This window comes from Pongo abelii, chromosome 5, assembly GCF_028885655.2.
Source record: "Pongo abelii isolate AG06213 chromosome 5, NHGRI_mPonAbe1-v2.0_pri, whole genome shotgun sequence".
Classification (NCBI taxonomy): Eukaryota; Metazoa; Chordata; class Mammalia; order Primates; family Hominidae; genus Pongo; species Pongo abelii.
Window position 1 is genome coordinate 163,021,464 of NC_071990.2, and position 27,408 is coordinate 163,048,871.

At 39.4% G+C, this 27,408-nt stretch overlaps 1 protein-coding gene across 10 annotated transcripts in view; it reads left to right on the plus strand.

The window, feature by feature from the left end:
• MAP3K4 (mitogen-activated protein kinase kinase kinase 4) overlaps positions 1-26,371 on the plus strand; it is a 134,824-nt gene extending 108,453 nt beyond the window's left edge. For 2 of the 10 annotated variants that reach the window (XM_009242419.4, XM_054558419.2), the window contains 16 exons: positions 430-591; positions 1,067-1,200; positions 2,037-2,115; positions 2,811-2,889; positions 6,085-6,181; positions 7,288-7,419; positions 10,850-10,950; positions 11,677-11,757; positions 15,494-15,685; positions 16,856-16,926; positions 17,698-17,814; positions 18,712-18,871; positions 20,792-20,914; positions 21,652-21,758; positions 24,113-24,292; positions 25,841-26,371. In XM_009242419.4, coding sequence (XP_009240694.3) covers positions 430-591; positions 1,067-1,200; positions 2,037-2,115; positions 2,811-2,889; positions 6,085-6,181; positions 7,288-7,419; positions 10,850-10,950; positions 11,677-11,757; positions 15,494-15,685; positions 16,856-16,926; positions 17,698-17,814; positions 18,712-18,871; positions 20,792-20,914; positions 21,652-21,758; positions 24,113-24,292; positions 25,841-25,861 — 1,836 coding nt within the window. In that variant the 3' untranslated portion in view covers positions 25,862-26,371. Of the gene's footprint in view, positions 1-429; positions 592-1,066; positions 1,201-2,036; positions 2,116-2,810; positions 2,890-6,084; positions 6,182-7,287; positions 7,420-10,849; positions 10,951-11,676; positions 11,758-15,493; positions 15,686-16,855; positions 16,927-17,697; positions 17,815-17,905; positions 17,997-18,711; positions 18,872-20,791; positions 20,915-21,651; positions 21,759-24,112; positions 24,293-25,840 lie in introns of those variants that run through there. The other 8 variants (XM_054558417.2, XM_024248560.3, XM_063725269.1 and 5 more) reach the window with 8 other exon arrangements.
• The last annotated feature ends 1,037 nt before the right edge of the window (positions 26,372-27,408 follow it).

The window sequence follows — 27,408 nt, forward strand, 5'->3', positions numbered from 1 at the left end:
AATCTGCCCCAGAAGAGAACCCCTGGACTAGGGAGTAGCAGGGAAATGAGGACAGCATGATTTGAGGAGGTCGTCTAGAAGTACATGGACTTTTTCACCATGTGGAATTGCACCCGTACTTATGGTTGAGCAACCGTCCAAGAGGAGAAAACAACAGGTGGTTGATGTATAAAAATATTGGAGATAAAAGCATCTATTCCAAGAGCAGATTATAACTAGCCTGTATCATTTTAAATGCATTTTTTCTCTTCTATTTAAGAATGCCAAATAAAATGACATAATTTCTTCTATATTTGGTAATTCCTTTACCACGTGGCTGAATTGTTTGTAATGGTTAATGTCTGTGTGATGATGAACGAAATCTTCCTTTAAAATGTGGTATTACATGATTTTCTTCATTTTGCATTAATCATGGTTTGGACTCTTTAGAATGATGCATTGGAGCTATGCAACAGAATAAGCAATGCCATTGACCGCGTGGACCACATGTTCACATCAGAATTTGATGCTGAGGTTGATGAATCTGAATCTGTTACCTTGCAACAGTACTACCGAGAAGCAATGATTCAAGGGTACAATTTTGGATTTGAGGTAGGTTTAGAATAAGAGGAAACACACGGTACAATTTAGTAATTGCTTGATAACTTAGAGAAAGTTTTTGGAACCTTTTACAGTAAATCTGATATTGTAATCACAGCTTAATCAAGAATATCATCTTATATCACTGCTGTATGTCAGAGATGTTAGTTTACTTTTAAACTGTTAGGTAATTGTCCAACTTTTATTTTGTGCTAACAGCCATCTACTTATATTTTAAAACTTTAAAGAGATGTTTTATATCATAAAAGCACATTCTTAATTTAAACTCAGGAGTAAAACATTTATGAAACTGCATTTTGAAACACTATACTTTCCATAATTCTTCATAATATTCAAAATATAAAAATTTTAATTGGATTTCACTTTTTGTTTTTAAAAAACATTTTAAACAGACATGGCATTATAGTGTGTGATATTATTTAATGATCATTTCCTTAATTTTGATATACATGAAATCTTCTTACAGTATCATAAAGAAGTTGTTCGTTTGATGTCTGGGGAGTTTAGACAGAAGATAGGAGACAAATATATAAGCTTTGCCCGGAAGTGGATGAATTATGTCCTGACTAAATGTGAGAGTGGTAGAGGTACAAGACCCAGGTAATGACCAAGTAGGATGTTTCTGAAATGCATCATGTGGGGTTGGTGGTATTTGTTCATATATGTTCTGTGGGATTCTTTTCGAGCAGACGACACAGAAGGGAACACTCTAAACTCTTCGGTGATCAGGTTTTTTTTTAATGGAAAAATATATAGAGAAAACTGCATAACTCTTGGGAAAAAATTTTTTTTTTAAATTTGTTCCAAATTGGAGTTACCTTTAAGGGAACTCATGTGCTCCTTTGACAAGTCTTCCTGATGACTAATGTATTTTCCTCCCTCATGAAATTTATTCATTAAGAAACCATTTTGGAATTTTCAGGGGTGAAATGGGTGAATCATCTGTGAGGCTCAATAGTAGCTCCACTAAAGTAAACATAGTTATTAAAGTGTCATGACTATGTGAAAAATAGCTGAGTGTTCTGTAATTTGTAATGGAGGGATAACATGGGGCACTTTTTTAAAGTCATTAAGCAATTTCTCCAAGTTAGAGAAAACACATTTGCTGCGTCTGAGACTCAAAGTAGGAACTTTGGGCTACAAAACTCATAAATAATTGTTGAATTACAAATAAATAATTGTTGAATTACAAGTGGCACCTATCATGTCTAAAATCCTCTTCCATGCTTCCCATTGGTTTCAAAACAAAATTAAATTTTAAAAAATTATTCTCCTTTCCAAAAGGTCACACTGTAAACTTACTGAACCCAAGCAAAAAAAAGTGTTTTGTCCTAAATAGTAATTATAATTATGTTACTTTTCAGTATTGTACAGTCTAAAACTGCTGCGGCATTTTCTGGGTTGTTATGTGATTACCAAACTTTTTCATGTACCAGGTGGGCGACTCAAGGATTTGATTTTCTACAAGCAATTGAACCTGCCTTTATTTCAGCTTTACCAGAAGATGACTTCTTGGTATGGAATATTCTAAAGTTTTTTTCATTATAAAATAAGCCAGTCACTCCATATTTTCTGGTTGTATGTGTTTTATATGTAATAGTGGTTTGTAAATATTTTTTGTGTAATGATAATGCTGAGAAATTAAAGTACTCCTCATAGCAGAGTAAGATTTTTTTTCTTTTTGTAACATTAGTGTTCAACTAAGTCAATGTCTAGTTTGTAAACCCTGGTCCTTCTAAAATATTTGTTAGATTTATATTTTTACTGCCATCATAGCTGCTGCTTTGGGGCAGAACAAGGATTAGCTCTTTTACCTCAGTGTGCATCATTTGAGAGCATCATGCTCGTGTTAAATATTATCACTGTTAGTCTGATAAGTGTCATCAGATTAGCATGATGTTGCTCAAAGTGTGAATTCATTTATTTTATTCTCCCAGTAGTAGAGACGATTACATGAAAAGTTCTTTGCTTGTACACGTTATTGTGTTATGGGAAATTGACAGCTAATTTGCTTTTACTTATAAAAATGAAATATACTATATTATCTTAAATTACATACAATTTGTGTTTATACCTATTTTCTTTTAAACTGAAAATATTTTGGGTAGCATGTTTTTAAAAATATACTGAAAATTAATTTGTGCTACTTACATAATTAAGAAAGTATGCGTGTTTTCTCCTTACCTTTCCCATTTTCTTTTGGTTTCTAGAGTTTACAAGCCTTGATGAATGAATGCATTGGCCATGTCATAGGAAAACCACACAGTCCTGTTACAGGTTTGTACCTTGGTAAGACAGCCGTTACAGCATTTCTTCTGGAACATAATGATTTGAGTGGACAAATCCTTTCGTAATTGCAGTCGTTTAAAATGGTATAAAAGGTATTTTAACAGTATTTCAGGAAAACGACAATGAGAGGGACAGAAATGAGGTGTGTAAATAGAGAACTCCACAGCAACCTTTCTAAATCCAACAGGAAGATTAAAACATCAGCCATAAGCTATTCCATGCTAGCCAGCAGTATTCAATTATACATTTTTTTCTATAGCAATACTACCATTCTTTTTTCCCCCTTACCATCTTTTCTGATGGGGAGGAAAGACTGGAAGAAGGCATTGTCTGCCAAGCAGCAGGAACCGCCCCTGCTGCAGGTGGCTGCAGATCACTTCCCTGTCCCGCCTTCCTCACCTTTGAGGAGGGCAGTGTCCATTTCGCCACAGCTTTCCCAAGTACCCACCTTCCCACCAGCTGTAGTAAATTCCGATTTGGTTTTACTGTTTAAAAAATCAAGTTAAGTTACGCTGCTATATATATTACTTCAGTTACAATTTTTGATTACAGTTTATGTACAATTTTACAGTCACATTGAATGATTAACACTTTTATAGTATATGTTGAAATGTTGAAAACAAAATATATGTCTAAAAAAGCTATGTCTAATGCCGTTCTTGAGATAGTTTGTAAATAAAACAAAACTGTATTTGTAAGTAATAAACACCCAAAAAAGAAAACTTAGAAATTTTATGCAATTTAAATTACACAAAATATAATTCATAAATGGTAAATTTATTGAACACCAACTGTATTTCATATAGGGTACTTGCTAGCTGCAGAAAATTCAGTAGAATGGGTTTTAATTGTTGGTTTTTTAATCTTCAGTTTATACCTCTTTTTCTCCCAAAGTTGTTGTGAAAATGAAAGTTACCATTTGTAAGACTATTTGAGCATTTTATATAAAGCATGCTATTGTCTTACCAGGCTTTTGCTTAAGTTATGAATAATTTTGATTTTCTGATCTCTTAAAACACTTCTCTAAGAACACATGATCGATAATTCAGTAAGAATTACTTTAAAATATTTTATTAGATAAGGAATCATTTTCATTGTGGAAAAATTACAACATAGAAAAAGTATCTAGAAAAATATGGAAGATGTTCATTTAGAAAATTTATCAATGTAGAAAAAGATTACAAAAGACAAAATAAAAATGACTCATACTTCCTGAATCCAAAGGTAGTCCCGGGTAACATCTGAGTCGCTTATCTTTCAATATGCCTGCCACTCCAGACTGCAGTGGGACAGTTAATTAATAGCACTCTCTGGAGACTCACATGGTCCTTTGTCCTCTCAGCCACTATGGGTTAGTGGAACTGAACTGTCGGGGGCCTGGACAGCAATTGACCTGGGGCTGCTCATTTAACATCATTGAGCCTCTCTTTTTAATGAATGAAACTGGATGCTAATGAGGATTAAATAAGTAATAACATTGTGTAAATTCTAGTGTTCCGTACTCAACAGGGGTCATCATTTGGTTTTGTGTTCTTTTCTTACAAAGGAAATGAATGAAATTGAGAGCACATCAACTGTCATTTTGTTGTTATTGTTGCTTACTTTCTTCCTTTCCCTCTGTTGTAAGCACATAACAAATAACAACCTGGTATGTAAGCTTCCATATTTTCTATAGATTGATATAGTCACAGAAATGCATTCTCCCTGTACCTTTCTCTATGCCCATTTCATCACACAGTCATATATAGGGTGGTTCGTTTACAATTGGAGAAATGTCTCCATGTCAACAGGTATTGATCTCACTTGTTCTCTTTATCGGCCACACTGTGGCCGTCATGAATGTACTGTAATTCTTTCTACCTTTTTTTTATGGGCTTTTGTTTGTTTTGACTGTGAAAAGCATCTCTATAATCAGTGTTTACCAGTAGTGAAATTTGAACATCCATTTTGTTTATTAGCTATTTGAATTTTCTTTCCAATGAAGTGGAAAGTTTTGCAGTGTTACATATACCTACTATTAAAATAATTGTTTTATTTCATGCAAAACATAATATGTGCACATGGTTTTTTAAACAGAGTGTCTTTATTTGTAGGAAAGTTTTTACTAATTTTTGACTAGTTCCCAGTATCTTTGCTTAAAGACTCACCAAATCTTTTGTTTTTTTTTAACCTTTGTTACTATTGAATTTCTTCCATTTGCCATTGTAATAGCTAGGATAATGAATCAGAGACACAAATTGCCTGAGGTTTTTTTGTTAACAGTCTCTTAAGTTTTGTTTTGTAAGTTCTATAAGGGAACTTCAGATCTCTCCATTTTTACTTCTGTCTCTCTTGTTTCCCCTTATTAATAGGAAACAAAATCATGAAGAAACAGGATTTCCATGTAGGATAAAACCTATTTGGGATAAAACATATATAGACTAAAATTATTAACATGAAGAGAAAATATGACATTAAAAAAATACTAAGGAGGGTTAAAACAGAGTGTTTAAAAGTGAAGAAGAGAAAAGCATGTTACGGAGAGTAGGCAAAATATAACACATGTCACTAATATTGACATGTAGTTATTGGGAAAGTGGAGTTGTCAGCATATTTGTATTCACTAGGTAAGATCTCTAATTTTAAATTTTATCTAGTTTTAAATTTTTATTTTAAATTTTATTCATATTTACCTATTACCAGAATATGTAAAAGAAAAAGAGAAGAAAACATGCTCTTGAAAAAATAACTCAGTTAAATCTACCTGATCTGGTTTAAAGGAACTGAATAAAACTCCATGCACTCAAGAAAATGACAGTGACCTCCTCTCGAAATGTCGCCAGTGACCACAATCTTTTTAACATGCAGACAACATAAAGAACTCCTTTTTATTAGGGAGATACCACATTTTCATGTATCTCTAAAATAGGTTAAATCATTTGGTTAGCTTACATTATGTATGTTTTACTCCAGGATTTTTAAAAATGTTTTTTGATGGAGAAAACTGTAAATATATAATGGGGCTTTACTGACTTTTAAAAAGTGACATTTTCCATGATATTTGTATATGTAATATTATTTTTTACTTATATAAATGAACTTACCTTGGTCATCGGCCAAAATAAGTTACATTCTATTTTCCATTTGACTGTTTGGTTTGATGATTTTCTGTGGACCATATTAACAAGTTGCATTTGTTGCCATTTTTGCTGGCAGCCATTCATCGGAACAGCCCCCGTCCTATGAAGGTACCTCGATGCCATAGTGACCCTCCTAACCCACACCTCATTATCCCCACTCCAGAGGGATTCAGGTATTTGGTGCTTATCTAGTCATTTGCTTTACAGAGTGCTCTCCGATATGCATGCTGATACTTTTGAAACTACTAGATGCTTGCTCTGAGAGCTAAATACCTTTTCTGCGTTGTTCGTACGTTTGTAAAAGCTCTTACTTGCATTATCTTGAAGGCTTTAGTCGCAAAAGAAAAAGACATGCAAGTTTAAAACAGACCTGCACCTTTCAAGATAACTTCGTTTCTCAGCTTATTTATAACCTCAAGCTACTAAATGCTTTCTGGCTGTGGAGTCATTTTTTCCTTTCCTGCCTTTGAAAAATAACCTTTGGAAAACAAATTTGAATGTGGATAGTGTAGTCAACATTTGAAAACAATACTAAATATCACTAAAAGTGGAGAAAAACTAGAATGAGCTTTCCAGATTCAATTTTTATCTGCATATGTAATTACAAAGCAACTTAAACACTAAGTGAATTCAGAAACTATAGTACATTCACGATAACTGCCTTGAATGTGGTGGCATTTCTGCATCTTGAGGTAGTGAGCACCTTCTCTCACCTGTATAATCACTTTTTAAAAGTTTAATTTTATTTGACAATATTTGCTAGATAAGGACCACAGTTATTTTTTTTTTTTTAAAGCTTTGAGGGGACCGGGGTGCAGTGACTCACGCCTGTAATTCCAGCACTTTAGGAGGCCGAGGCGGGAGGATCGCTTAAACCCAGAAGACCAACCTGGGCAACGTAGCAAAACACCGTCTCTACAAGAAATACAACAAAGATAATAGCTGGGTGTGGTGGCCGTGCCTGTAGTACCAGCTACTCAGGAGGCTGAGGCAAGGAGGATCACTTGAGCCCAGGAGGTCAAGGCTGCAGTGAGCTATGATTGTGCCACTGCACTCCATCCTGGACAACAGAGTGCGATGCTGTCTCAAAAAAAAAGAAAAGCTTTGAAGTTAGGTTTTTTCTTTTTTACACCTAGACTCAAATCTCAAAGAACAATTTGAATTTTATATTTTTAAATATATTTCACCCCCTTGCCATATTTTATTCTTAATTGAAAACGATTTTCAAGTCCGTTCCCTCTTCTCACATGTGTTCCTGAAGCTTTTCTTCTTGTCTTAGCACTCGGAGCGTGCCTTCCGACGCGCGGAGCCATGGCAGCCCTGCTGCTGCTGCTGTTGCTGCCAGTCGGCCCAGCCCCTCTGGTGGCGACACTGTGCTGCCCAAATCCATCAGCAGTGCCCATGATACCAGGTAGTCTAACCCCACCAGCGTCCCGTACCATCACCACCCCTCACATGCGCTTGCACAGTAACCAGAGTGTTAGGGTGTGTGCCGGCTGTGGTTGGGCTTCTTTGCTGTGGTGTGTGAGTGATGCTCTAGGGCCTTCCGCAGGTTGTCACGGCCCGAAGGCTCTGGCACTGACCAACACGAATAGATAACTGTCTGATGTCAGTATTTCTTTGGAGGTGATATTAGCCAAAATGACCAAAGACTTTGCGAAGAATAACTTGATGGAGTATTATAGGAAAGGACTGGTCCATAACAGAAGGGGACATGAGCATTTTGCCTCACAGAGCCTGGAGTCACGAAGTGGTTAAAAGATGGCATCTAGTTAATGATCTGAGGTGGTAACATTTTATTTTTTGGGGAGATCAGTTTTCTAGCCAAATACTCTGTTTTAAATAATTGTTGATTAGAAGTAGTTTATAGAAGTGGAAAAATGAGTTCATGGGGTTTGTATGTCATATGGAGAATAGATCAGTACTTGAGAGAACTCTCAGACAACTTGGCAAACCCCAGAACAATTAAGTCTCACATTGTGTTTTGTATAAGTAAGGAGGGTCTTGTAGGTTTTCCCATTCTGGTTATATTTTGGCAGAGGATTTCATCATGTTCTCCTATCCTAAGTGGAGGAAGAGCTGTTGTTCTCTCTAAATTTCACCTTTGTACCTAAGTAGGAGGAACGCTGTCAGTATTCCCATCTTCCAATGCAAGTCAGACCAAACTATTTAGGTTGGGGGTATGTAATCTAAAAAGATCAACTTGTGATAGAACCCAGGGCTCTGTGTTCAGCCCCGAGGAGAAAATAGTAGAGTTAACAGGAAGATGCTGCCTGGCTTTAGATTTTAAAATAGACTAAAATGTTTTTACACTTACTTTAATAACAGTCTAAAATTTCTACAAATATTTGCAGTCTTTTCACTCATTAAAATAATTAATACTTCTAAATTTTAGTGAGAAATGTCTATAACCTAAAAAATATCAAAGCATTTTACAGCTTAAGCAGTCAACTAAAAAAATTAACAACATTGAACAAATTCCCATTTAACTTCCTAGTTTTTACGTTTAGAGCTTTTCATGGCAAATATCTTTGTATATGCTTTTATATCCCTGTGAGGGCTGCCATAACTGTCTTCTTTATTCATGCAGTACAGACTGAAGAGAAGTGATCTGGCCTAAAACACAGTCGTCATTGAGGAGGGCATTGGCCACCCTGTGCCCCCTGCCTCCCACACCTGCTGTGTCCACGTTCACATGAGACTGCTCCCGAACTGGACAATGGGGAGTGACCTCCCTCTTTTTAAAGGTTGATGCACTGTGTTTTCAGGCATTTGTAAGTTGGTAGTGTGGTACATTATGTGTATTTTAGTGTAAGAGTTAAATATTACAGTTAGCCTTTTCATGGAGTTTAGTCTTTGCAGAAGCAGTTTTTCAGCATTTCATCTTAAATGCTTATCAGTAGCATTTCATTAAGTATTCATCTTAAGTTTGTACATACTTAGACAATCTTTGATGTTTAGAAATTTTAATAGTATCATAGTCTGGTATCTTGAAGGACATTTTTTACACAGGATTCCCGTTTACTTTATGACCGTCTGTGTGTGAGAGACGGTAGGTAGAGAAGAGCACAGCCACGTGAAGAGGTGTGGGGTGGTTGCCAGACTCCGTCCTGCATTCAAGCCCTGCGTAAGCCTCATGGTTCGTGGGCCCGTGAGTCACTGGTGGATTCAGGTCACTGCTCCCGAGGCAGACTTCACATACCCAAGGGCTTGTGTGTCAACACAGCTGTGGCTTTGTAAATGTGCCACGGGGAGGCAGAGTGACACCAGTGTGTGCATCCCTGCCACGGCCCTTGCCCGTCTTACAGATACATCAACCAAAGTTAAACTTCACTTGACCCTAGAGGTTTCAATAAGTATTTTTAATTGATTTTACTTGACCTAGGAAATATCTGTTCTGGGCTTGTTATCTTACTATCGTTTGCAAAAACACTTTGCAGTGGTGCTCTTGCTGAGGCTTGCTCCTGCTGGCTCTCAAGAGCTGTTGGAGAATGTTTGAGAAATTTTGCAAGTTGTTATGCCACAGAAATTGGCAAAGTCTACAACCCACCTCCCCATCCCAGACATCCCCCACCAGAGCTAGTCGTTCAACATTCCCCAATATGCCACTTCATGAGTATATGTTCTTGCCTTTTACCCATGCAAAAATCTCTTAAGGACATGGAATTAGCTAGTCTTACTTGTGGGAAATCGGGAAAATTAGAGGTGTTTAGTGACTTCTTGGTCTCACCAGTGGTCTTTGGTGCTGCTTAGGAGTGGAATAGGCTTCCTCACTTCAACACTAGTGGTTTTCCCGTCAGATAGTGCTGAATTTTTGATGAACTATATGGCAGTAGAAATGTCCCCATCACTTCAGACTTAACAAGTACTATACTAGATTTGAGGGCTTAGGGAAATACCAGAAAAAAATGCATGTTTTATAATTTGTAAATGTCTGTGCAATAGATCATGTTGCCTTCAACCTATCAATGTATAATAAGAGCATAAATGCTACCATACTTCATTATGCCATTCACTTAAAAATATACACTAAATGACTTTAATAAACTAATGCCGTATTTATTTGAGGTTCTTTGATTATTCGAATTACAATTTTAACACATTCCCTATTTAGTTTTAGTTTTTACTCTTTATAGGTTCGTTCTGGTTGCTGAATATTTCACTTTATTCAGAAAAGCACCTCATTAACTTTGTTCTTTGATATGTTAAGCTTCCTGCTCTTTTGCACTTTTGCTTGGCTACTGCTTGAGAAACCTTTAGGTATTCCCTTCCATTTTCTTATTAAGAGATTTGGAATCTTTTGGACCATGAAATGATTTTAGTACTTTAAACATAATTAAGTACATAAATATAATTTGATGGTAACTTTAAAGATCAGCAAGATTTGGTTAATACAGTTTTATTCACCCTGGGCTTAAGTTATGGAGCTTTTCACATGTCAGTAACACTTCAATAGTGTCGTGTTTTTATTTCTATTGTTAATATAAGACAAGGTTTTATGCAGGCAGGTGCTCTCAGGCTCGGGTGTTGGCTATGAAGAGATGAAAATGGAGCCCTCCTTCCAGACTTTAGAGCTCTAACAGACTCCAGAGGACGGTCTCCACAGCAGCGCTGTTCACTTAGGGGGATAATTCTGGTGGGTCTGTCCTGTGCATTTTCCGCTGCCCACTAGATGCCAGTAGCACCCTCCCAAAAGTGTCTAAGACATTGCTGGAGGCAGAGTTGTTCCTGGCAGGCAGAGTTGCCCCCAGTTGAGAATTATTGCTCTAGAAAAATCTCACAGATCTTTCATTTTAAGTTCTATTGAATTGATAGCTCAATTGTTAAAAATATTAAAACAGGGGTTCCAGCGTCCCTGAAAATGATCGGTTGGCTTCCATAGCTGCTGAATTGCAGTTTAGGTCCCTGAGTCGTCACTCAAGCCCCACGGAGGAGCGAGACGGTGAGTGTTTTAAGGTGTTAGCTGCATTCACAACCAGCCTAATCATTTGTCTCAGTTCACCAGTTTCTGTTGTTAATGCCTTTATGAGGATTCCTTGAAGATTTCCTTTTTTTGGTCCTTTCTAAAGGAATGAAGAGTAAGAAGCACAGAGCTTTATGAGTAAGAAGCACAGAGCTTACTGCTGAGCACATTGGCCTTCTAATACAGATGCCTTTTTAGCTCTGTTAGCATTTTATAGGTCTACTTTTGTTGCTTTAAAAATATTATTATTCTAGATATTTTAACTGTTAAATACTTTTATTCATTTAAAAAATACAAAAGTGACACTGTGTTTGTTGATCGTATGTGAAAGTTTATAATGCAGCCCTCAGGAACCTTTGCTCAGGAACCACATTGCTGCTTCCATTGGAATAGGGCTGGGGCTCCTGAAGCCGACATCTTGAATGAAGTCCCTAAGGAATCCACTTTTTGCACAGTATTCTGTTGTCTGTTACTCATGAAAAGATGAGTGTAGTTAAAATCCTGTAACCCCATTAACTTCTTAGTTGGTGCAATTTTTAGAATTGATTGCAAAGATAGTTTCTCACACCCACGTCAAACACACTAAAAATTAATAACCAGAAAGGAGAACAGGTTGCTTTTAACCATTACTTTTCCTTTCAGTTGTTCTCAAATAAGCATATTTATTTCATAAATCTTAATTTGTATAAAAATAACTTGCTGCAGAACCAGCATATCCAAGAGGAGATTCAAGTGGGTCCACAAGAAGAAGTTGGGAACTTCGGACACTAATCAGCCAGAGTAAAGGTGAGAGAAAGAGTGTTGAAGTTAAAAAAAACAAAAAACAAAAAAAAAACACGGGTACACATAAGGGGAGCAGTTTCAGGTAAAACTTGATTTAGCTTCTGAATTATTAGACCTCCTCCATTACTATTTTGTGATCTCACACCTCTGACATCACTTTCTATCATGTACTGTGTTTGTGTACATTTCCTATTTCTTGTAACAAACTACATGCTCCTTTGGGTCCATAATATGTTTTACTCATCTTTATATTCTTAAAGCAACTTAGCATAATTTTTTGTCCATGGTAGGAATATAATAAACATTTGTGAAATAACCATTCATAAATTAGACATTGAGGGAAAGAACTTACGAAGCAGGTGATTAATATTAATCAAAAGAACAAATAGCAGAAAAATCATTGGTCTAGTATTTAATGATCTATAAAATGCTTTCATGTCTTTTTTTGCACAACAATATTGAGCAATAGGCAAAATAGATGTTCTCATTTTATAAGTGATAGTTTCTAAGCAGCCCAACAATTTGGCCAAGGTAGCAAATGACAGAGTGAGGACCAGAGGGCGCTTCTCTCAAGTCCAGTGCACTCCATGGCAGCTTCCCTTTGAACTATGTGTGACTGACCAGAAGAGTATTTATCTTCCAAGGCCCAGAGATGTCTGGAAGGATTTTGTGGAGGGAGGAGACTGGGCTGGCCCTTTGAAGGGATGACAGGTCTGCAGCAAGCCAGGAGGCAAGGAATAGAAGGAAGTGCACCCGGAGGCCTCGTGACTACAGAGGAGAGCCACTGGGCGCAGATGCCAATGCAGGAGAAACTGGAGGGTGAGGGGAGATCAGATCATGGACAGCTGTCAGCGACTGGCTAAGTAATGAAGGCTTTGCCCAGAGGTGGTGGGCAGCCCCAGAGGCTCTTGAGCAGCTGGTGTGTTTGGAAATGTGGGAGGCTGGGGATGAGTAAGACACTGAGATAGTATAGTCTGCTAGCCAGAATTGAGGAGAAAGTGGGCAGATTGGTTAAAATGCCATTGCAGAAATTCAGTATAAGTAATACAATACTGGACTAACATGGGATTTAAAAGAGGTAATGGCAGCAAGAAACAGCTTTGGTGCAACCATTGACAAGCCTGGTTGTCACCAGAGTAGGTATGTGTCGAGGGTTCAAGTGGGGGAGTTTTCCGAGGCTTGAGCCTGGTGACAGGAAGACAGTCTCTTCAGTGGCTCACATGGAATCAGCAGGTCCCACAGATACAAGGTCTTTGCCGTATTTTTCAAATCAAGTACTTTGGTCAAGTAAACTTGGGAACCACTTGGAATTATGTTTCTCTTGTGAGAGTTACAGTTCACATTGACATAGTAAAGACCAAGGGCTGGGCGCGGTGGTTCACGCCTGTAATCCCAGCACTTTGGGAGGCCAAGGCAGGAGGATCACCTGAGGTCGGCAGTTCGAGACCAGTCTGACCAACATGGAGAAACCCTGTCTCTACTAAAAATACAAAATTAGCCAGGCAAGATGGCGCATGCCTGTAATCCCAGCTACTCAGGAGGCCGAGGCAGAAGAATTGCTTGAACCCAGGAGGCGGAGGTTGTGGTGGGCTGAGATTGCACATCGCACTCTAGCCTGGGCAACAAGAGCGAAACTCCATTTCCAAAAAAAAAAAAAAGAGAGCAGGCACAGTGGCTCACACCTGTAATCCCAGCACTTTGGGAGGCCGAGGCGGGTGGATCACGAGGTTAAGAAGTCGTGACCATCGTGGCCAATGTGGTGAAACCCTGTCTCTACTGAAAATACAAAATTAACTGGGCATGGTGGTGCGCACCTGTAGTCCCAGCTACTCGGGAGGCTGAGGCAGGAGAATCTCTTGAACCCAGGAGGCGGAGGTTGCAGTGAACCAAGATCGTGCCCCTGTACTCCAGCCTGGTGACAGAGGGAGACTCCATCTCAAAAAAAAAAAAAAAAAAAGGAATTTTGAGAAATTTTTTTTTAAGCGTTTCTCAGAAATATTTGTCAGTGGAGCCCATGGCCTCACTGCTGTTAAAATCTTGCCCCGTGCTGGGTAGATTTGCAGTGTAGTATATTGAGGCAAAGGAAACAAACTTGGATCCATATTTTAAAGAAATGAGTGTAATAAGAAATTATAACTGGACCATTATAAATCTTTTAGAATTTCTCTTTTCAGATAAACCTTAGAGTCATCCCAGCCTTCAAAGATCTCTTCATCTGAGCCAGAAAACATAGGCTCTTGGGTAGCTAATTAGGATATGGTATGAAAAGTGTTGTCAGAGAGAAGTGGACAAACCATGGTTGTCAAGTTATGGGTTGTGAACCATTAGTGGGTTGTAAAATTTTAGTAGGAGTGATCAGCATTTTTTAAAAAAGAACAAGATGAAATCAGAATCACATGTAGTAAGGGTAACAGCTTACAGAACTGTTAAATGTGTGAAAGGTGTTTCTTACTATGAGTCATGATAAAACAAGTTGGAGAAATAGAGATAAATTGCCTGATGAGAAAATGAGGAATAATGGCAATAGCTAATATTTATTGAGTTTTACTGTGTTCTAGCCACTGGGCTAAATGCTTTACAGGTATTATTTCATGAAATCCTCACAGTAGGTCTGTGAGATAGGTATTTTTACCTTTATTTTACAGATTAGGTTTTTAATGTGTGAGGAAGTTAATTACCTTGCCCATTGTCAAACACCTAGAAAATGGCGAGGCCAGCATTTTATCCCAGGCATTTTGATTGTAGAGCCCTTTTTCTGTACTCTTCCCAGAGAAGGGAAAATCCTTCTTATCAGTGACGGCTTCCTAGAAGAGGCGTGACATTTCAGCTGCACTGTGTGAGTAAGAGTCACTCAACAGATACTCAGGTATGAAGAAGATATTTTAGGCAGAGGGAAAGGTGTAAAAGTAATGGAAGTGAAAAGTAGTTTGGTGTGTTCTGTAAGAGTCTTTCAGTTTGGCTAGTGTGAAAACATAGAAAAGACAAACTGGGTCCAAATTCTGCAGGGGTTTGCATATTTGGTTAGTAGGTAGTGGAGAACCATGAATTAAGTTTTTTTTTTTTTTTTTTTTAGAGAACTGGTCTTAACTCTGTCACCCATGCTGGAGTGCAGTGGTGCAATCTTGGCTCACTGCAACCTCTACCTCCTGGGCACAAGGGATCCTCCCACCTCAGCCTCCCAAGTAGCTGGGACTACAGGCCTACAGGCACACACCACCACACCTGGCTAACTTTTGTATTTTTTTGTAGAGATGGGGTTTTGCCATTTTGCCCAGGCTGGTCTTGAACTCCTAGGCTCAAGCGATCTGCCCGCCTCACCTCCTAAAGTGCTGGGATTACAAGAATGAGTCACTGCTCCAGGCCTCGTGAATTAAATTTATGTAGGACAGTAACAGGATCACATTTTATGTTTTAATAATATGGCAAACGAGTGTGGAATGGAGAGAGGAGAAACTAGAGACATGTATATTACTGCAAGATTTTAGCCAACGTTCTTGGGAAAGGAAATCATTTTTGTGTGACTAGTTTATATTTTATGTGTGTACTGTATAAGGGGTGGCATATGCTGGAATTAGTAGCGTTTGAAGAACTTTAATTCACCTGCTGTTTATCTGAATAGATAATAAGCTTTACTATAATGGAGTGCTAATATATATTGCTCTATTTTTATTGGTTTGTCTTTTGGAAACTGACTTGATAACAGTGATTGGGACTAATGAGGTTTTGGTTCTCTCTGCAGATAGTGCTTCTAAACTAGGACCCATAGAAGCTATCCAGAAGTCAGTCCGATTGTTTGAAGAAAAGAGGTACCGAGAAATGAGGAGAAAGAATATCATTGGTCAAGTTTGTGATACGCCTAAGTCGTATGATAATGTTATGCATGTTGGCTTGAGGAAGGTGACCTTCAAGTGGCAAAGAGGAAACAAAATTGGTAAGGAAATTAAGGAGCATGATGTCAAGATAGTCCCTGTTAGAAGTAGCAATAGTTATACTTCTTTAGGTTGAATCCTATAGAGTTGGCCCTTTTTTCTTGTAGACATAGCAAATATGCATTGTTATCTTTTTGCAGAGTGGTCTGGATTTTTTTTGGTTGTTTAATTTGTAAAATGTATTCTAAGAGCAACACAAAATGAGATTTTAGAATGAGAAAGAGATTTCTAAATGGTTCATTGCATTGGATTGTTTTGCTTAATAACCCTGGAAGTTGCCAGTGGAGAGGTACCAAAATTTGACCCATTTGTTCTAGTTTCTCTCTCAGTACACACACACACACACAAACACACACGCAGAACATGATTTGAAGAGAGACTGGATACAAATGAGGGCAAGACAGCCTTCTTTTCTAAAACATTGCCTCATTTATTAATTAATTTCCAGGTGGAATTGCTTCATGTAAAATAGTCGTAACTTATGTGAGGGAAGAAGTCTTGTTGTGTTTCAGATCCTTTCCTCACTTAAATGTATTTATCTGTCACACATCTAGGTCTGACGGGGGCGAACACAGTTGTATCAATAATATGGGACTTTGTCAGCCTGAGGAAACCTGATGTTTCCTTAGAGCTATCAAGGGGAGCAAAAACCACTGAAAACAATCAAGTACTTTGTAAATTGGATTAATTATTGTTATCAGTCTTGTTCAGGCACATATCCTCTTGCTTTAATGTCCCAGAAGGTATGTTAGGGGAACGTCTGCTCCCACACACTCCTGGACATGTGCCAGTGAGGTAGACAATGGCCAGGCTTAGTCCTGGCTGTTTTCTTCTGCTCCCAGCCCCAGCCAAGATCTCCTTGAGGGTTATGAGGGCTCAGAGGTGTGCACCAATGCTGCTTTTATTGGTCATTTTCATGCTTCTCCTGGAATTTACCAAAGTCGGTTCTGCTCTATTTAAAGATACTTGTAGGTAAGACATATTAAAGAGATTGCCTAAAACTTTAGTTATCAGGGAACATTTAGAAAAATTTTGGATCTTGCAATAGTAAACATAATTATAGATATATAAATATACGTCCAAAATAATTGGACAGTATTATTACAAGTTTAAGGAACGTAAGCCAGCCCCCTGCAGTGGCTGGAAGTGCAGCTTGTTTGCATTGTTCACAGGAGAAGGCCAGTATGGGAAGGTGTACACCTGCATCAGCGTCGACACCGGGGAGCTGATGGCCATGAAGGAGGTGAGTCACCTGGCTCCCTGGGGCCTTTGGGCCTGGCGGCTCTGGGTGATAGAAATTCCGTATAGACGCTGGTGGTGATTCAGTTCTCTGTGCGTAGAGCTGTCTTCAGCACCAGCACTGCGACAGTCAGGACCAGCCAGGCAGATGCACTGAGATAACACACACAGACAGTGAAGGGGCCAGTGATTCCAGAGAGGATAATAAGTCACAGGCAGTTCTGACAGCACAGGTGTGAGAAGGGCCTATGAGGGTGGTAGAGCTAAGTCCGATGAAGGCTTAGAGGAGAGGATTAACAGTAGTGTCTTATGGGGACACTTTGGGGGAGAAGATAACATTTATGATAAGCTTCAGAAACAAGTGGCATTGAAACCGCTGGAGGTAGGATGGAGAAAGGGCCAGGGAACCTGAAGTAGAAACAGGACTCACTGCTGTCTGTGGAGACATCCGGTTTGACGTGGAAGGAGGAGACGAGTGGAGAGGGGAGGCTCCAGTGTCTTGCACTTGCTGTGGAGCCGCTTCCTCCTCCACACGGTGCTCCTCAGGGCCTCGGAGCAGGGCCTCTTCCTCCCCTGTGCCCGGGACCTACCCGCACTTCTATGACTTCACTCCAGCTTGGCTAAAAACTTCCTTTTTACTTAATTTTTTGTTATTTTTAATTGACAAATCATGATTACATATATTTATGGGGTGCAAAATGATGTTTCAGTGTATGTGTATAATGTAGAGTGATTGAATCAAGCCAGTTAACATTTTTGTCACCTCACTTTACAGATTCGATTTCAACCTAATGACCATAAGACTATCAAGGAAACTGCAGATGAATTGAAGATATTCGAAGGCATCAAACACCCCAATCTGGTTCGGTATTTTGGTGTGGAGCTCCATAGAGTAAGCCGGCCCTAATGCCACTCTGTGTGTGAGGAGTCAGTGAGGGTACAGAATGGAGTCCTGTTCTACATCACAGGTCTTCTCATTTCAGAGCACAGTAACTTTGCCTAATTATCAGGAAATCTCCATGAGTTACATCATTTCTGCCTTCTCTCTGAAACTAGAGGAGTTCTTCCTAAAATGTAAGTTGTAGACTGTAGTCATTAACCCGACATCATAAAGCACTGAAACCCATCCTGCCATTCAGAAGATTCTTCTAAAACGCCCCTTACACCACTTCTTGTGACTTTTTTTTTTCCATTTTTTGCTGAACCTCTGTTGAGTACACTGTTAAGTAATACTGGTTTTTCTCTTGTATGTATTTAGGGAGCCATTGTGAAATGAGAGAAAATTCAAACCTCAAATTGAGTTTCCCCCTTGTGTTTAGAAATAAACACGTCGAGGGAAAGAGGATAACTTGGAGCATCGTGGTGTAGAGCATGAGCTTCCAGGGGAAGTTGGAAATGGATCATTTTTAATGTTTTTACAAATTATGTTTAAAAAGGATGTGTTTCAGTACTTAATAATGTATTTGTAGGGACAGCCCTGTTGGTCCCTGTCTGAGATTATATAGCAGACTTAATTTCAGAGGATAATAGAAATTGATTCCCTGTGATTTGGAGATGTTCTTATCCCCAAGAGCTGTATAATTCCAGACAGAGGAGACAGGCAGACACCTCTATAGAGGACTTAGAAACGACTGTTGTGAGACACATTCGGTACTCAGGATGGCAAGTGTAGTATACCGTTAGAAAGAACATTCCTTTGGGGTGTGGCCTAGGAAGTTTTCCAGATTTTTCACTAGCGTAAATGTAAGGAAAACCGTAAACACAGAGCTGCCCTTTATTCCTCCCACAGGAAGAAATGTACATCTTCATGGAGTACTGCGATGAGGGGACTTTAGAAGAGGTGTCAAGGCTGGGACTTCAGGAACATGTGATTAGGCTGTATTCAAAGCAGATCACCATTGCAATCAATGTCCTCCATGAGCATGGCATAGTCCACCGTGACATTAAAGGTAATCCCACACCCGCCTGGCTGCTGTGGGCCAGAGCCACGGGTACCCAGCACGTGGGAGGTGCTCTGAAGACACTCATCCCATTCCCGCGTATGATTTCTCTAGATGGAAATACCTTTCATTGAAATATGCCTCTATAAGGATCCTGTATTCAGAAACAAGGTAGAACTCATGTCTCTCTACCCAGGAGTCCGCTCTGTCTTTCTGTTCAACATTGCTTTTAGAGAAATCTGTTTTGCCAAAATGAAGTTTGCTATTTTTATAAGCTGATTTGGCATAGCCCGTGTACTTACCGGCATTCGTGATCAAAGCAACCTTTTTTTCTCTCGTGTCAGGATTCTTGTCTATTTATATATGAAAATCATGAATATGTAAACCGACAGTAAATCAGATCAAAAATGCACATATAAATTTGAGGCTACGTTTTTCACACAAGAATGGGGGTTTGTTTACACAATCCTTGAAATTGAGTTCTGCTGAAGGTTAATTTGGCCATGCTGATGGATTAAAAGTGCTTTTCTCATAGCACGAGGGGAATAGCTGGGCTTCTGTCTCAGAACGGTCACCGTGGCATTTGCCTTAACCACGCCATGCCCCTGACCTTTGTATTTGCAAGTCTTGAGGATAATTAAAATGGGGAAGTATTTGTGTGCCTAATTGGCCCTAGGCTGAAGTTTCATTCTGTCCTGTAGTCTGAGGCTAACCTAAACACATTAACTTAGGAACCGACCTGACTTCTGACCAGGGACGAGACGCAGCGTAGGGGTTATTTTGGATTCACCAGTCTGCTTTGGTCTGGGCGTAAGAATTGTTCGTGCTCTGTAATGTGGCGCACCCTGAATCACCCAGCATACACTGGTCTCATTGGCTGCCTGCCTGTCCACTACCTTGCTTTGGTGTTTGGGGTCATCCTGGTGTTGGCTTAACTGGCTCTTTCTCAGGTGTAGCATTGCCCATTTCTAGTCGTTCTGCCACAGACACCATCCTCAGTCTCTGTCCACTGTCACAAATGGTGTTTGCACGTTTTATTCCATGGCAGGAAGAGACTCCCTTAGAATCTGAAGCAAGTCAGCTTACTGGTGTCCTTATCCAGTGCTTTCTAGTTCAGCATGGCTAAGAAGGTACAGATGTACAGTCGTTCGAGAAGATCAAGCTGCCCCTCGTAGTCAATTGTGGGGAGCATCAACTCTGGGACCACTGAGTTATGAGGATTCGCTGTTGACCTCAGCTCATCAGATGGCTGCTTGTCTGACTCCATTGGCTCTGTGTTGCTGCTTTTCGAAGGAGGTACCATAGAACACGATGCCAGAGATGTGTGACGTAGTTGGAGCAATAATATCTTGCAGCCTAGAGCAAAAGGCCAAGCTGTCCTGAGAGATGGACAGTATTCCCAAATTCTACCCAGACTACAAGCTAAGCATATATGTTGCTTGTAGGAATATTTGAAAATTGCAGAACAGTTTTCAGTCACAGTCATATAAATCCAAGGGCCTCAGCTGAGACTCTGAAGAACTGCAGTGCGTGTGCAGCTCTCATCTACATGTCGCTTCCTATTTCAGACGCTGCTGATTGTACACATCTCTAATTCTCCAGACTGCCACCACAACAAGCACTTGTGTTTTGTATGCGATTTCTTTTTAAGTATCTCTGTGGGTTATTAATGTTGGAATTTATGCATGTATTTCAGTTCAGAATTTATTGGTCAAGGCTACCTGCACCGGTGTTAAAATTTTGTTGCTTTGTATTAAAATTTGTGAATAAGGCTTACAAATCTTCCTATGATTACACTTTGTAAGTCAAGTTTCATAAGCCTTTCGATTGTTTAGCTTGTGAATGAAGTTCCTGGCAGTTTAGATTACCATGTAACCTTGCCCACATTGTGTTTCAGAGGCTGCATAACAACTGCTTCTTTCTTTTTAGGTGCCAATATCTTCCTTACCTCATCTGGATTAATCAAACTGGGAGATTTTGGATGTTCAGTAAAGCTCAAAAACAATGCCCAGACCATGCCTGGTGAAGTGAACAGCACCCTGGGGACTGCAGGTAGGGACCAGCCTGGTTGTTCTTTGCACTCTGACTTCATGCAGCCTGCTTGGGGGCCTGCATGTTCCCTTCACCTTTGTTTGTCAGTAGAGATGGAAGAGCAGGTAAAGGTTTTCAGTCGTGAGAAGGACCGCTTCGTCACACACTTGGGCTCCCACGCAAGAGCACCTGTCAGATTGGTGAATTAAATGACTCCTTTTAGGTTACAGGAGAGAGGAAAGCCTCTTTTTCTCACCAGAACAACTCTTTTGTTGTTTGCATGAGAACAACTCTTTTGTTGTTTGCATTGTTTTTCTTAAAACTTAAAAAATGTAGACATTGTTTGTGCTCTGTAGTGTGGCTCCTCCCGAATCACCCAGCACACACCCGTCTCGTTGGCTGCCTGCCTGTCCACTACCTTGTCTAAACAACACTATGATTAAATGGTAATGATTCATTTTGATCACTTAGTGCCATGAAATTTTGCCTCCTCCTTTGCAGGTTAAATTTTCCATTTTCATTGTGAATACAATTAATTTGAAAATGTGTACATTCAAAAATTGTGTTTTAAAAAGAGAATTTGTCCCCTAAAAAGTTCGTTCAACAAGTTGATTTGAACTGTCTGTAAATTTTTGATATTTCTCATTACTTAATGCAGGAAAATAATATTGTACAATATTAATTTATTGCTTGGCTCTATTAATACATGGTAATGTGTTTATAACCCATTACTCTCAACATATCTGTGACTTTTAAAGCATACATGGCACCTGAAGTCATCACTCGTGCCAAAGGAGAGGGCCATGGGCGTGCGGCCGACATCTGGAGTCTGGGGTGTGTTGTCATAGAGATGGTCACTGGCAAGGTAAGCGCAGCCCCCACACCTGGTGGAGCAACTTCAGAAGGGCACTGTGCATTGACAGAACAGTAGTTATGGATTATTCATTACAAACACTGTGGACACTAAATAGCGAACATTATTAGAGACAAAAATCTGATCCATCGAAAGAGATTATAAGACAAATGACAAACCAGGAAACAAATATTTGTAAGATATCTGCCACAGAGAACTCTTATGAGTGAATTTAAGAAGCATAAACCTCTAATTAAAACACAGGGAAGCAAGCAGTTACAAAAAGCAACATTAAGTTGGAAACATGTCCACACAAAAACCCGCACATGAATGTTTACAGCAGCTTTATTCATAATTCCCAAAACTTGGAAGCAACCAGCATGTTCTTCAATAGATCATTCATACAAAGGAGTATACTGAGCTTTAGATAAAAAGAAACACGCTATCGAGCCACAGAAGGACATGGAGGAACCTTAAATGCATGTGGCTAAGTGATGAAAGATGCCAATCTAAAAAGCCTGCACACCGAGCGATTCCATCTGACGACATCTGGAAAGAGGCAAAAGCACAGGGACAGTAGAAAGATGAGTGGTTACCAGGGACTGGGGGAACAGAGAGATGAATAAGTGGAGCATACAGAATTTTTAGGGGAGTAAACCTACTCTGTAGGATACACTGATGATAGACACATGTCAGTATGTGTATGTCCAAACCCATAGAATGTGCAACAGAGTGAACCCTGGTAGAAACTATGGACTTCAGTTAACAATAGTGCATTGACATTGGTTCATCAGTTCTAAAAAATGGAGCACACTAACGCAAACTACACATAGTAGAGGAAACTGTGGAACAGAGAGGGGGATATGGGAACTCTCTGTACCTTCCAGTTAATTTTTCTATAAACCCAAAACTGCTCTAAAAAGATTGTCTGTTAACAAAAGAAAACATGAAAAGATGACAACCTCATTAACCAGAATTATATATTTAAAAGTGAAATCATTTTTTTTTTACTTAGCATATGAGTGACCTTTTTTTTTTTTTTTTTTTTTTTTGAGATGGAGTCTCGGTCTGTCGCTGGGCGGGAGTGCAAGTGGCGTGATCTCGGCTCACTGCAACCTCCGCCTCCCGGGTTCAAGCAATTCTCCTGCCTCAGCCTCCCAAGTAGCTGAGATTATTACAGGCACCCGCCACCATGCCTGGCTAAGTTTTGTACTTTGGTAGAGACAGGGTTTCACTGTGTTGGCCAGGCTGGTCTCGAACTCCTGACCTCATGATCCGCCCACCTCAGCCTCCTAAAGCGCTGAGTGACATTTTTAAAGATTGAGAATACTCACTTTAGAGAGTGTATAAATAAACAGACATGTTTTGGACAGAAATTCCACGTGGTGGGGCTGCTCTGGAGACATTTCCAATCTCTATCAAAATTTTAAATGTGCATAGCACTTAAACCAAGAAGTTTTCTGCTTCTGAAAATGTATCTTATGATGATAATATTAATGAGCAATTATACAAATGTATAAAGACACACAAGAACTGTGCATGTGTAGCTTACTGTACACATACACTATTATAGCAAAAAAGTTAGAGACCTTCGTTTCTAAGTTAAAAGTTAGTGTTAAGTTACTAGTAGGAAATCAGTTAATTATAATGTAGCTATGCCTTGCAGCTGCTGAAACAGATCACATATAAGTGCTCAGTAAATATTAGCTAGCATTATTTCCATTAGCATTAAAATAGAAAGGCAGTTGTGATATCTGTGTTATTCCAGTAAAGCCACACATAGAAGAACAGCTTCTCATATTGAAGAATACATACTGGCAATGACGAAACAATAGCATAGAAATTAGAATGCCATACACACTTAGTTCCTTCCCCTATGAATCTCATTTTTCATAGGATCATAATGAAATAAGCTTTGCACTAATGGAATTTTTATTTTTCAATAAGGTAGCATATTAACCATCCCTATAAGAGAATTGGGTTTTATAGACTTTTTTATGTCATTTTATATATTATATTTTTTAGTTGCATGGTGATGGCTTCTAGATAATGTCGGACTAAATAGTGCACCCCAAATGGAGTAGGCAAACTATGCTGGCCACCTGTTTTATAAACAAAGTTTTGTTGTAACAGTCATACTCATTTATATGTTGTCCATAGCTGCTACCGTGCTGCCCTGAAATAATTGAAGAATTGTGATAGAGATCATATGGCCTGTCAACCTAAAATATTGTTTGGCCCTTTCAGTAAAAATTTGCTGTCCCCTGATATATATTAATTATGTGATGCTTAAAAAGAGACTGAACATTTGCATTGTTTGTGCTGTATAATATTAAAATCTGATTTTTTAAAAACATCTTTTTTAGAGGCCTTGGCATGAGTACGAGCACAACTTTCAAATTATGTATAAAGTGGGGATGGGACATAAGCCACCAATCCCTGAAAGATTAAGCCCTGAAGGAAAGGACTTCCTTTCTCACTGCCTTGAGAGTGACCCAAAGATGAGATGGACCGCCAGCCAGCTCCTCGACCATTCGTTTGTCAAGGTTTGGCAGATTACTGGATAGTCTTTCTCATGTTTAAGTGTTTAAGTTCTGTTTTGCATCAAGACGTTAATGAAATTTGGAAACTTTAAAGTAGCTATATCTGAAGTGGAAAGGAACTAAATGTATTATTATGCCAGGGCTTTTTGTATGTGTGTTTTCATTTGGAAAATGTTCATTGAGGTTCTTCTACTTGATCTGTTTTGATGGTGCGTTTGAGATACACCAGAGACAGTAAAATGGACTTTTAGATGGGACTGGATGAAAGAGTTTCCACTCTTGAGAGTGTGTAGTCTACTTGGAGGGTCAAGACGGTAATGACTAATGATTATACTAAGAGCTGTGATAATGGTATATAAGGTTACTCAGAAGAGGAATTTAATTAAGTCAGCCAATCTCAGTTCTTTTTTCTCTAGAATGAGGTGCCTTAGTTGTTTAAGAGCCACGGCCAGGTCAGAAGTGGGGAAGGAGGCATGGAAGACAAAGTAAAGAAACTTGGAAACGCTCACCCTTCAGGGAGAGTGGGATGGTCACAGAGCCCTGTGTACGTAGATCCTGGTGAACACAGGATGTGGACAAGGGTAGGACGATAAGGCTGGAACAGTAACCAGGAGCAACATGAAGGAGTTTCCATTTTATTATAAAAACATAAATGATGACATAGTGTTTTAGAAAGATCACTCTAGAGGCAAAGGAATTGAGAAGGTTCTGATACAGCCAAGGGGTTGGGAGAGGGCATTCTGGGTGAGTGAACAGCGGCATTTAAGAGTTAGAGTGCCGTGGCTGACCCCTGATTGGATGTGAAAGGTGAGTGAGGGGAGGAGTCTAGGGTGGCTCCCAGGTTTCTGGTGTGTGTCATCAGGTCATAGACTCCATTTGCCAGAGTAGAGAAAGAAGCAGCTGGGTGAGGGGTGGGTCGGGAGGTGGTGGGTCCTCTTTGGTGGATGAAGCTTGGGGTACATTTGGAACATCTGCTTGGAGATTTCACATGGGCATTTGGATATCTGGGGCTGGCACTCAAGAGGGATTTGGGGTAGGGCACAGGTGTGGGAGACAGAAGTATTGCTGGGAGGGTCGACAGAGGACAAGGGAATGAGAACAGAGCCCTGGAGAAAAGAGCCTTGCAAGGGCCCTGCAGGAGAGAGTCCCTGGGAAAGGAAAGGAAGGGGCGGAAGAGTGGGGTGATGCTCTTATTGGTAAGTGGGAGTAAGGGGCAAGCAGCTGGATCAGCTATGGAGACATTAGGGATTTGTAATTAAATAACAATTTCTGTCTTAGTTATGAAGTGCATAACAATTTATATTGACCTGAGAGTGCATATAGGCGTTTTAGAAAATGCTTTCATAGTGAATTCCCAGGCTTAACTTTAGAGCAGTAACTTACCTCTGCCATTGTTCATTACATTTCTTAAGCCTTTCCCTCTGTGCCCAGTACAGTGCTGGGAGCATCAGGATGAGTGGATGGGGCCTTCCCCGTAAGACTCATACTGCGCATATGCACAAGCACACACCTGGCTCTGCAAGGGCTCAGCTCTCTCCTGCTTCCTCACAGGTTTGCACAGATGAAGAATGAAGCCTAGTAGAATACGGACTTGGAAAATTCTCTTAATCACTACTGTATGTAATATTTACATAAAGACTGTGCTGAGAAGCAGTATAAGCCTTTTTAACCTTCCAAGACTGAAGACTGCACAGGTGACAAGCGTCACTTCTCCTGCTGCTCCTGTTTGTCTGATGTGGCAAAAGGCCCTCTGGAGGGCTGGTGGCCACAAGGTTAAAGAAGCTGCATGTTAAGTGCCATTACTACTGTACACGGACCATCGCCTCTGTCTCCTCCGTGTCTCGCGCGACTGAGAACCGTGACATCAGCGTAGTGTTTTGACCTTTCTAGGTTCAAAAGAAGTTGTAGTGTTATCAGGCGTCCCATACCTTGTTTTTAATCTCCTGTTTGTTGAGTGCACTGACTGTGAAACCTTTACCTTTTCTGTTGTTGTTGGCAAGCTGCAGGTTTGTAATGCAAAAGGCTGATTACTGAAATTTAAGAAAAACGTTCTTTTTTCAATAAATGGTTTATTTTAGGAAAGCTCAGTTATATTGTCTTTTAATGGTTAACAGCTTATGAGCCAATGCAGTATGATACAGAAGTCTGTCATTTTCACTTATCTGTTCCTCAAAAGGAGGAGCACAATCATGTGTGCTAAAGATGGTCACTGGGTTTGGCGTCCCTTTAGGATCGCCTCGCTGAAAAGCAAAGGAAATAAATGAAGCAACACTAATGACGTAAGGTGGTTCCTTTTAATTATTTTCTATTAACCAGCAAATTTATAACAGATAAAAGTTTAAGCCTTGTTATCACATGTTGGGAGTTCACTTTATTTTTAAACCAAGATGTATAGGTGCTAGGTCAGTGTAAATACTGCTGAATGATCTGATGAGAAAGCATCTTTTTCAGAAGTAAACATTTCAGCAGTTAGCTTTCCAAAACAGCCCAAATTATACATCATTGGTGTTTTGTTTTGTTTTTGTTTTTGCTATTAAATTTTTTAAAAAGATTGACCATAAAGCTTCCTGAAATCTTTTTGGAAGATCACTGACTCTCACTCCTTACACATAGCCATTGACGCTGGGCAAGTAATTTGTCAAGCAGGTTTTGTATTAATGTTCAGAAAAGTAGATCCGTTCAGCCAAGAAGTTAATGTCCAGAGAATATTGGCATCACAAAAGGATTTATACACCCACTTAGAATTTTAAGACTTCTTAAAATACAGCTTTTTGAGTTATATTTTGCATAATATTTGAAGGGTACAATTCAGCAACTTTTAGTTTAGTTACATAGTTATGCAATCATCATCACAGTCCAATTTTAGAACATTCCCATAACCCCCAAAAGAAATCTCATGTCCATTCGCGGTCACTCCCCATTCTCACCCCCAGCCTTAGGTAACCACTAAACAATTTCCTATTTCTATAGATTTTCCTATTCTGGACATTTCATATACATAGAGTTTTATAATATATGGTATTTTGTATCTGTCTTCTTTCACTTCGCATATTTCTGAGATTGATCCATGTTGTAGCGGGTTTCAGTACGTCATTCCTTTTTATTACTGAGACTGTTAG